Source organism: Molothrus aeneus, chromosome 9, assembly GCF_037042795.1.
Source record: "Molothrus aeneus isolate 106 chromosome 9, BPBGC_Maene_1.0, whole genome shotgun sequence".
In the NCBI taxonomy this organism is placed as follows: Eukaryota; Metazoa; Chordata; class Aves; order Passeriformes; family Icteridae; genus Molothrus; species Molothrus aeneus.
This window is the reverse complement of record NC_089654.1, coordinates 26,585,380-26,596,307: the sequence shown is the minus strand read 5'-3', so window position 1 is coordinate 26,596,307 and position 10,928 is coordinate 26,585,380. Positions and strand designations below refer to the sequence as shown.

Below are 10,928 nucleotides of genomic sequence, written 5' to 3'. Positions count from 1 at the left end.
GACAGGGACCCCACAAGGGCGGGGCGATGCCTTTGAGTCAATTTTCCTGCTGGGATAAATTCCCTGTCATTTTCACAGCCGCTCCCCTTCAGCCTGGGATAACTCTGCTGCACCCAAGGCCGGACTCTGATGTTCCTGTGGCAGACCCAGCTGCCTCCAATGACGGGAGGTGCCAACGAGACCTGACAGCAGCTCTGAGATGATAAACACAGCGCACCCCTCAGGTGCGGCTGCGGATCTTACCGCAATTCCAGCCGCAGAGGGTTAAAAAACCGAGGAACGCACATTGGGAAAGCAGCATTGGGAGGAGGTGGGAGCGGCCTGAGGGCGGGCCCTGCCCTGACTGCGCGCACGCGCGGCGCAGCGGCAAGATGGCGGCGGCCGTGCTGTGCTGGGCGCTAAGGGCGGCTCGGCAGGTCAGACCCACTCACTCCCCTCCGTTCCTCTTATTCTGCTTCCCCGCGTCTCTCCGGGACCCTATCCGCCCAGGGGAGGCACCGGGGAGCGGGCAGGGGAGATGCGGGTAGTGTTTGACCGCTGCGGGCTCGGCCCTGTCCCCGCGGCGCGGGAACACCACGAGTCCGGGGTTATGTAGAGTTCGGTGTAGCTCGGGCTTCTTTGTGTCTCTCTGTGAAGAGAACTTGCTAACACTTTATATGACGTTCAGAGTTATATACTAATGCAGTAGGGAATCTGGAAAGTATGAAAGCTAAAGCTCTCAGGGCATCACTGTTACTCGTCAGAGAGAGCAAGGATCGGTGCTGCCCCTCGTGAGGGAGATGTAGACAGCGATGGATGTGTAAGAATTGTAACGTGTGATCCAGGAGTTGAACGATACCGGAGACACAGGAGCCGAGGGAGCGGCTGGAGCCGTGTCAGGGGAGGCTTAGGCTGGATATTAGCGAAAGGTTTTCCCTATGCAGGTGGCCGGGCACTGGAACAGGCTCCCCAGGGAGTGGTGACAGTCCCAAGGCTGCCAGAGCTCAAAGGATGTTTGGGCAACACTTCAGGCACGTGTTGGGATTGTGGGGGCCAGACATTGAACTCGATATTTGTCAGTCTCTTTCAACTCTGGATATTCCATGGTTTATGGAAATAACAATTCATCCTTGACTAGGGCAAACTACATGCAACAGGCAGGTATCACAAATTTTATTTTTTCAATCAGGTTCTCCCCTCGTCCTGCCCAAGGCAGGTGCGGAGCTACTACGTGGACTGGAGGATGCTGCGGGACGTCAAGAGAAGGAAGATGGCCTATGAGTACGCGGACGAGAGGCTGCGGATCAACGCCATCCGCAAGAACTCCATCCTCCCCAAGGAGCTGCAGGTACTGCCAGCTGCCTGCACCCAGCCACACGTGGCTCGTGCTGCTCTGGTGCGCTCAGGGCCGTGGCAGGCACTTTCTAGATCCAAACGGCTGTCCCAGGTCACAGGTGTTGTGTTTCCCCAGCTCACCAGCACAGAATCATGTCATATTCCATAGTGACTTCAGCCTTCTGGGGGTGTTTACAACCAGAGCGTGTTCACCTGACTGGAGGGTGCGTGCATTGGGTTTGGGGTTTTTGAAAGCAGTGCTTGTGGAAGCAGCATATGTAACACTAAATACAGTGAAGTCACAAGCATACACTGCCCATAACATATATTGTCAAACCTATTTTCTTCCAATAATTCAGAATAATAAACTCTAGATTTTTTTTCCCCTTATTTAAAAATATGAATTCCTGATCTAGCCCAAACCACTAATCTGTGCTATTAGGAATATTTAATTTTACTTTTTGCCTGAACTACAAGCATGTGAAACCTGCATCAGAGCTGAGTTTTAAAAGTATTCTTAAAAATTGATTTCTCTGCTCTCAGCCTGCCTTACTAAGCACCAAAAACATCTGCACGCATCAGATTATTCCTGTATTTAATCTCACCATGATACTTACACATTCTGGGAGAAAAAGTGTATGGATTTGCTTTTATATATTGACTTTACCATTCTTGGGCAAGTCTGACTGGTGCTGGATGTCCTTACGAGGCAGAACCAATCAATACAGAAAAAAGCCCCAAAAGAAGATCCTGTAACACCTTCCAAAGAACCCTATATGAGATCCCTTTTATTGAAATCCTAGCATGCTACCTCAGTGCAGGCAGTTAATAAACAACATATATTTAAATTCAGCTCATCTGAAAGGACTAACCTACCCTGCATGAGGAGAAAGCCAAGTGTGTTTTTGACTAACTGTAATTCCTGGCTTGAGGTTATTCAGTCTGTAATAAGATTAAATGTTGGCTCTCTTAGAGGGCTAGCCCACCCAGGAACAGGGACAGAGACAAGCTGCTTTGACTGGTTAAAATTGGTGGCTTGAGATTGTTCTGTTTGTGTAATAGGATTAATCTGGGGGTCTCCATGTGGATTAGTTTACATTCACTGCTGGAATGCCCAGAAAGGGTGGGCTGAGTGAGGTGAAAGCTCCCCATTAAATAGCAAAGCTTATTCATGAAGTGGTAGAGAAACTTGTGATGGTAGCTAGTAAACATCTGGATTGTGAGGTGTGGCAGTAAGGCCCCTCTAGATCCCAGGGAACACAGCTAAACTTGAGTGCTCGTGTTTTAGGAGGTGGCTGACAAAGAGATCGCCGCCCTGCCGCGGGACAGCTGCCCCGTGAGGATCCGGAACCGCTGTGTGCTCACGTCCCGCCCTCGGGGCGTTAAGCGGCGCTGGAGGCTCAGCAGAATTGTTTTCCGCCACTTTGCTGACCACGCCCAGATGTCCGGCGTCCAGAGAGCCATGTGGTAATAATCTGCACGTGCGTGTGCAGTCAGGCAGATGAAACGAACCAGGCTCATTTGTGTGGGTAATTAAAGCAAGACTGTCCTGCCTCAGAGCCCAGCATCAATGTCAAACTAATAAGGGAAGGAGGAGTTGTGCTGATTCATTAAACTCACTGGATTACAATTGCTATCAGCTGACAAGCAGCAGCACAACTGCACTGAACTGGTCTGTGTCAGAGGCAGTTTGATTGTGAGAAAAAAATCACAATGTGATGGTGCAGAACTAAGCTGAGGTTTGTGGTATGGGCAATATTAGAAATAAAGACATACAGCACAAGGCTTGTTTAAGCAATTTTTTTTGTTGCCATCATATGGTAAGTTCATCATGGTAATTTGGGTAAAAGCATCAGTAAAACTGCACAACAGGACAAAGTGGTATTCTGCTGTGAACAAGGGCAAGCACAGAGTGGGAATAAAACATGGCCTCAGGTTCAGATACTCTTGCTATGCTAACTCAATATATACGTGTATTAACGAGCAGACAACGTGGCTAAAAAGGACCTGTCACAAACTACACTGTGCTGGTATTTCTCTGTTCATAGTGCAGTGCTCAGTCCCATGCTTCAAGAACAAGGTGGCAAGGAAGCCCTAGTCCTGACCCTAACAGGAGAGTAATGGCTTCCTTAATTCACAGGTAACAACAAATCTGTCCTTGGGAGACACATGAGAAGGGGGCAGGAAGGACACAATTAACAACAGGCTTGCTGCTAAGGTCATGTTTGCCCTGTACTCTTCTTCAAAGCACTGCAGTAAAGGGGGGGCAGTGGCTGCTATGTCCCCCTCCCCAGCAGAGGCTGAGAGGTGGCAATGAAAAGGCCAAATACCACTAGCAGGAAACTGACAGCAACCCCTCACACCCAGCTGAGTTATATTTTGTTGTATAAGCCATCTCACTATACTTACTCTCTTACCTTAAAACCCTTTCAAAGTTGATGGACAAAGTGGAGCTTATCCCTTGTTTCCTACTGTACACTGCTGGAGCCAGGGCAAGCTCCCTGTCCCTGGTCTCGGGCTGATGACTGCAGACTGCATCCTGACTGATGCCATCTCAGAGATGCCATCTCATTACAGCCAGCCCAAGCACTTTGATTTCCAAAAATCATAGTATTACTAGACAGGAATAGTTTTTGAGAGTAATCATTAAATTTGAATACCACAGGATTAACACCATATTGTTTCTGCTTAACTATCAAATGCTTAGATTTCTGCTTTCTTCAGCAGTTCTCCCTTTGTGACATGCTTTATAGTTCAGCACTTTCCCATTTTTAATCAGAAAGCTACACCCTGTGAAGTGAGCATGACACTAGCCCCAGCAACCACGTGGGTCCAGCTGCCACTGGCAACAGAGGCCTTGACCCATTCTAGTTTAAGATTCCTTTCCTTTTACATTCTGTTCTCAGTCTCACAGCACTCCCCTCTCATCTGAGAGGCTTTGGATATATACCCTATGCTTCACTTCCCAGGAAATGCTGAACCACTTGACTGACGGAAATGCTTTATAAGCTATTTTATTTAAATATTTTCTCCAACCTGAAATGGAAAATGACTGTCTTTGCTTGGAAGAAGGTTATGTAAACGATGATCTTTGCAGCACAGCGTGTCTCACATGGAAGATCAGTTTTAAGGCGGCCCTTAGAGTGCTTTCAGATATCCATTGGTATGTCCCCTTTGTACTGCTTTTCTCTGCTTTCAACCCAGGCCTTATTGATGGTGCGCTTCATCTCATCGTCCCCTTCCGCGTACATCTTCTTTAAAATGTTCATAAGCCCTTCACTAGGATCTGCGGTGTCATAGGCAGCCTTCCTGCAAGACACATCCGTGAGAAGGTCAGGAATACCCAACAAAAGGAAGTGCTAACGTTTGAAACATCTGGGAATGGGACTTGCACTTTGGCAAAGTCTTTAGATCATGGCAGTCTCAGTTGGCTTTTAAATAGGAAGAATTCTAAGAAACTTGCCCTTAAACCAAGGGCAAGTTAAGTAGTGTACCTAGAGATGTCCCAGGGGGTGCGACAGTATTTTAATGTGAAGCATTTTGCAGTAAACATGACCCTGGAAGCACTCCCAAAATTAACTGCAGGAAGCAGAAGTGAAATGTAACAGACAAAGTGCCAATACCTGCCTTGCGTTACATGACAGGTGAATAAAGATGGAGAAGAAATGACCACATCAAGCACATTCACAACCCAAAAGGCTTTTTCTGCTTCCCATTTTTCAGATGATCTCCAGAGGTTAACTGACTTCTTAACACATTGCATTTCAAAGCAATTTTCTCCGGTGATGAACAGTGCCACCCGCAGTCAGCACCGTGGAGGACATGGCCTGTATGACCTGACTATAAATAATGCCCTCTCTATCCCATTTTCCAAAATCCCGTAGGTAGTCCTAGTGAAGTGCAGCTCAAAACCACAGGAGATGCAAACAGATCAGCAGAGGGAGCAGTTTCCTCATGCTCAGGGCTAACATTGGCTCACAGACCCTGCCTGGGAGCAGCATTGCTGCAGCCGCTCGTTTGACAAACAGTAGATCTTTGGGAATTCTCTACACAAGATACAGGTTTAACAAAGTGACCCTGTCCCTCCAGAAAACTGCATTAATTGTCCAGTCACTTCCTCTGAAATCTCCTGTGATGCCATTTGAGTGGAGAAGGCTATTTTGCCCGAAATTCAGGTACTTATGCCTGATCAGTTTTAGCAAATCACCCTAAAAACATACACAAAACGAATTGTTGTTGGCAGAGATAAAATTCTCAAAAGTGTTCTCATTCTTTAAAGTGGCTATACATATAAAATAACATTAAATCATCATATGATCCACATATATATATATTTTATAAAGTCTCTTGTCCCCAGGTATTTCCTGCTGTCATTTAGCACCCTCATACCTGTGCATGTCTAAGCTGCCTGCTGCTCCTAAGCACTTGAAATGTTACAAACTGGCTTGAGACTCTGGAAAACCATCTAAGTAAACAAAGACCTGCTCTGCCAAAGGCATGCTGATGCTGGGATTTTTGTGCAGGCACTTCACACACAGGTGACAATAATGATTTTGACCAGTAGAGCTGCAGGGGATCTACCCACGTACTTCTACATAATACACACTTGATCTAAAAACAGTCCCCTCACTAATGCCGTTTTTGCAATGAATGCAGCCATCAAAATGCAAATGAATCTTTCATTGGTTGCTTCCCTTCAGAATTCTCAGTGCAGCTCTTCCCAATCACATGTCCTATGATGCAGCCTTCATCATTAGCAATAAAACAGTGGAGGAATGGCAGCTACTCAAAGTATATTTCTTCTACTTGCAGTCCTACAAATATCAAAAGAAATCCCAACCTAACAATCCTCCAACATCTCAGGGCCTGTCCCCCAGACCACAAATCCTCAGAACAGCTGCACAGTCAGTACAGATCTCTCCCAACGGTCCTAAAACAACACAGAGAACAGGAAATGGAAAACAAGATGGAGGGTTGAAAAGACACTTACTCTTTCTCTTTGCTTTCTTTTTCCACTTGAGTGAGACAATCCCATTTTTCCTCCCGCTTCTTCTTACACATGACAAGGATCATGTCTGTCTTTATCTGTATGGTGAACAACAGCAAGGCATGAATTCAGAATGCTTCATAAAGGGATGCCAGTCAAAATGAGTAAGGTCAGCCTATAACATAAGCCTCTTCCATACTCTCAAATTGCTGAAACATTTCTCTCAGCTATCCATCATTATGTAGCATACAAAAATTATAGCATATACTCAGCCTCAGGGTACAAAGTATTAACTCCACTGTGGACAATTTACATATGTGGTTAATATAACACTAGTTCAGATTTACAGTACCAATACAGAAGAACATAACGTGCTGCAGGAACACTGTCCAGTGATTTGAAGGATGCTCACACACCCAGGGCTGCCTGGTAAAGAGTGACTATATTTACTGGACTTCTCCAAGCATGCCAAGTTGAAGTAGAGGCTCCTCCAATTTATTTCTCCAAGGACAATAAACTAGTTTTGGGATATTGCTTAATCTTGCAACATGTTTGCAAGTTACAGAGCCTGTTGACTTGCAACCCTGACCTAAATTTCACAAAGAACTCCTGCCTGCCACAGCAGACAAAAGTCTACTGCAGCTTTAGCTTGGCTTAACAAGTACATGACCACTGCTCACTTTCATACTGTATTAAAAATCACCAGAGCATCACCCTCGTTTATTTCAGCTGGTTTAGTTTCACTCTGTACTCATTTCAGGCCAATTTCCAAATGAACCAGCAGTTCTTCACATCTGATGTCACCAAGCACAACAGAGAACTCACAGGAGGTATGTGACACACCTCAGCCTGGGAAGGTGCCACAAGCAGCAGAGTACAGATATCACCAGCCAGCAGCAGTACAACGTCACCAGTTGTCCTGGTTTTGGCAGGGATAGAGTTAATTTTTCCCTTATAAAATTAACATCCTGCTAGGGTTAAACCACCACACCAGCATTCAGTTCTGGAGCAACACACCCTTACTAAGGCAGAGCAGGTTCCAGACTTGGCTTTGGGAATTAAGCCTATTTAAGCTTCCCAAGATTTCAGTCTGCTGACAAATCTCCTAAAATCGCAAAGAATTTCTCAGAGGTTTTTAAAAGCACAAAGATGCAAATGAACACTTGGTGGTATTTTCTGCTTAATTATTTCTGAAATCCTGTTGGTGAGCTATTAAATATCCAGACATGATCTCCTGAAATAGGATTCCAGAGACTAATTCTGCAGTTATGACAATCACAGATTAGTAAGACTCATGTTCACAGTGCAGAGACCTAGCAGCAGAAGGGAGGCACTGAACAAAAGAATGGAGTCTCCTGAACCAGCCAGGCAATGAACACGATCCTCTGTGAGGGCCCTCAGGGACCTCTAACAGACAAGGTGCACTGACCTTTCTAGAGCTGCCTTCCACTGAGATGGGCTTCAGGAGGTTGTTGAAGGTCATGGTGTAGTTCTTCCCATTCAGATTCTTCACCAGCAGATCAAATGACCTGGATCCAGGAAGTGGAGGGAGGAAAGGCACAAATATTCCAATCATTACATTGCCTGAAAACTGTTTACTAGGCTATTCTTTCCTATTTCTTTGGAAAGTAGAGTACTTCTTGGGAAAACAGGCCAACAGGCTTGAATTACTTTATTCCCAGCCCTCTCAAAATGTTCAGTTCCATTTTAACAGAGAAATTAAAAGAACCATTCCAGACTCACAACAAATCAAGATCTTTAGGATCCTTTCTACCTACAAACTTGGAAAAATTTCCTCAATGTACACCTCAGTTCTGTAACCACAAATACCCAGAGCTAACACTATGTGCCCTGTCAAGAATGGTGAGGTGCACTTGTAAAATGAAAACACCCTGATACCCTCAAGTGCTACTAAAAGCTAATACAAGTGAAGTTTAAAAAAAGAAAAAAAGGCAGTGGAGAAAAAAAAGGCTAATCCAACACTCCTGCATTTCAGTGTTTTTGTTGTGATGCAAGATGAACTCACCTCTCTGTGAAATTCACCTGCACATTCTCAGCTGGAAGCTTCTGGACACCATTTAAAGAGATGTAAATCTTAACAAACTTATCTGACTGATCCCAACCTGGAAGTGAAAAAAAGGGATTAAGTTCTACCTTTCCTCCATAAGCTTCATACACTCCAGCTTCCCCTACAAAGTCCCCTAGAACAACCAGGGTCTTTTCCTTAATGAAGCAATTTTCAGAGCAATAAAAGGAAAACATGAATTATTCAGGAATAACTTGAGAGCAAATGGAGGTCCCCCCATGTAGCCCTGCTCCCTAATCCCTGCAAATTCTGAGAAAACCCATGTATCAGCTCAGGTCAAAAGAGAGCAACCCAGGCTGTGCAGGGGGAGTCAAGCCAGCTGTTTGCTTCTGCTGCAGTTTCCTTGACCCAATTCTTCCCCTACTCCCTGCATCTTGAGCAATTCCCTCTCCTCTCACCTACATGGGGAGCAGAGAAGCCAAAGCTTACTCTTGCATTCCTGCTAAACACTAAGCAACGGAAAAATACCAGCTGGTACAGCAAGGATACTTAATGCATCCCACCAAACACTATCACACAAACGTGATCAATATACACTGGGGTTTAGATGGCAAGTAAATGTGTGGTAGCTTCTAAAGTGGGGTCTCCAACGTGGAAAATACAGTGGAGATGTGGAATAAACAATTAAGGCTTCACTGTGATGCTAAGTGGCAACTCTAACTCCCAGTAATGCCACCCTGCCACCTCTTCAGAGAGCTGCTGGAGCTCCAGAAAAATAATCTTACCATAATTGTTTATTTTGACTGTGTATCCTCCCAGCGATGACTTTTCTTCCTCTGCCACATCTTTTGGCTTCGGTGGAGGCTGATTCTTGATTTCCAGCTCCAGCTTTTGTTTCTCTGCTGCAAGGACATCACGCACCCGCTTCCTAGTGGCTTTCGTGAGCAGCTCTTTAACCTCTTCCAAATCTTTCTGCAACTGGTTCAAAAACAAAAAATCACACGTATACATTAGATAGATTCTTTGTGCTCAGGGCTCGCAGCTTTTTATGACAATTTCACGTATTCCAGATGCTGGAATTTCAGCTTTATCAGGTCAGTAGTTTAGTTTCCCACTACAACCATTTAAGCACGGAATCATCCCTTCCTTACCCCTGTCCACTCCTGTGTATACGTACAACCATAAAATCCTAATTCACAGAATGGGTCGGGCTGGAAGGGTGCAACTCCCCTGCTCAACCACGGCCATCTCAGAGCACAAGACTGGAAAAGACCTCCAAGACCATCAATTCAGACAGGGTTTAATCTCTCAGTGCTTAACTCTTCATACATTAAAAACCAGGGGGAAGCAAAAGAACCTGGGCGGATGGCAGAGCTCCCTCAACACGCACCGCCGCAAGGTGAGACCTCCACAGCCCTCAGCGAACGCGGGGACTGACGGCTCCCGCCTCCCAGCCGGGACCCCACCGCTGCCCCTCGCCCCGGACCCCGCCTGCGCCCGGGGAGCAAAGCCGGGAATCGCCTCACCTCCTCCCGCGCCACGGCCATGGCGGCTCCCCGTGGAACCTCTGGAACCTTCCGGCCGCGGGAAGTGACGCGCGGGCCCCGGCCCCGCCCGCTCCGGCCCCGAGGAGGCGGGACCGGGAACTTCTCCGCCTGCCCTGGGCTCTGAGGGACGGCGGGACCGGGAGCTTCTACTCCGCCAAGCCCTGAGGGACGGGCGGGACCGGAGCTTCTACCCCGCCAAGCCCTGAGGGACGGGCGGGACCGGAGTTTCTCCGTCCGCCGGGCTCTGAGGGACGGGCGGAACCGGAGTTTCTCCGTCCGCCGGGCTCTGAGGGATGGGCGGAACCGGAGTTTCTCCGTCCGCCGGGCTCTGAGGGATGGGCGGGACCGGGAGCTTCTCCCCCCGCCCCCGCCGGGCTCTGAGGGACAGCGGGACCAGGGGCTTTTCCCGCCCGCAGGGCTGTGAGGGACTGCCGGGACCAGGAGTTTCCCACCCCGAGGACGCTGAGGGACGGGTGGGACCAGGAGCTTCCACAGCCCGAGGTCTCTGATTCTCGAGCGGGATCAGTTTCCCCACCCCGAGGGCGCTGCGGGACGGGCAGGATCAGTTTTCCCTGCCCTCCGGGCTCTGAGGGCGGGACCAGGAGCTTCCCCGTCCCCCGGGCTGCTCAGTGTGAGGGGCGGCTGAGGTGGGCAGGGGCTGGGTTTTATATTGGCGATCACAAATCTCCCCCTCATTTTACAGCAGGTGCCCCTGAGCTCGTGGCTATCAAGATCCTAGATTAATTTTGCAAAATAAAGTGTTATTTTCTTTCTTCGGGAAAAGAGTGTCAGGCTCATGTGGTGGAGGTAAATAGTGATCAAAGGGGGAGAATTCTCTCTTCCCGGGCTTTAAAGGAAGATGGGCTTGTAAACTAAGTGCCCTGTTCTGTGTCTGCGCCTCATTTTCATTAAGGTAGAAAAAGACCTTCAAGATCAATTCCAGCAAGGTTTAAGCTCTCAAGTTCTAAGATTTCATCAATTAAAAACCAACCAAATCCAGTAGAAGTTGGGTGGATGGCACGGTGCCCTCAACACACATCACTGCAGAGGGAGA

The 10,928-nt window shown here is 47.4% G+C and overlaps 2 protein-coding genes across 2 annotated transcripts; one reads left to right on the top strand and one right to left on the bottom strand.

Moving 5' to 3' along the window:
• The first annotated feature begins 311 nt into the window (after positions 1–311).
• On the top strand, positions 312–3,097 carry MRPS14 (mitochondrial ribosomal protein S14). Its single transcript, XM_066555517.1, has 3 exons — positions 312–416; positions 1,169–1,327; positions 2,603–3,097. The coding sequence occupies exons 1-3, from the start codon at positions 372–374 to the stop codon at positions 2,783–2,785; spliced, it is 387 nt and encodes a 128-aa protein (XP_066411614.1). The 5' UTR covers positions 312–371; the 3' UTR covers positions 2,786–3,097.
• Positions 3,098–3,100: 3 nt separating this feature from the next.
• Positions 3,101–9,980, bottom strand: CACYBP (calcyclin binding protein). The gene is made up of 6 exons (XM_066555516.1): positions 9,854–9,980; positions 9,113–9,305; positions 8,328–8,424; positions 7,731–7,830; positions 6,305–6,399; positions 3,101–4,623 (listed from the first exon to the last, which is right to left on the bottom strand). Exons 1-6 carry the CDS (start codon positions 9,872–9,874, stop codon positions 4,464–4,466), a joined length of 666 nt encoding a protein of 221 aa, XP_066411613.1. The 5' UTR covers positions 9,875–9,980; the 3' UTR covers positions 3,101–4,463.
• Between the last annotated feature and the right edge of the window lie 948 nt (positions 9,981–10,928).

Excerpts from the sequence above, each read along its gene's own strand:
- CACYBP (XM_066555516.1), bottom strand. The coding sequence starts at position 9,874 with ATGGCCGTGGCGCGGGAGGAG. Across the intron at positions 9,306-9,853 it reads TGGCCGTGGCGCGGGAGGAG|TTGCAGAAAGATTTGGAAGA; the intron begins GTGAGGCGATTC and ends TTTTTGAACCAG. Across the intron at positions 8,425-9,112 it reads AGTCAAAATAAACAATTATG|GTTGGGATCAGTCAGATAAG; the intron begins GTAAGATTATTT and ends TTTCACTTCCAG.
- MRPS14 (XM_066555517.1), top strand. The coding sequence starts at position 372 with ATGGCGGCGGCCGTGCTGTGCTGGGCGCTAAGGGCGGCTCGGCAG. Across the intron at positions 417-1,168 it reads CGCTAAGGGCGGCTCGGCAG|GTTCTCCCCTCGTCCTGCCC; the intron begins GTCAGACCCACT and ends TTTTTCAATCAG. Across the intron at positions 1,328-2,602 it reads TCCTCCCCAAGGAGCTGCAG|GAGGTGGCTGACAAAGAGAT; the intron begins GTACTGCCAGCT and ends CTCGTGTTTTAG.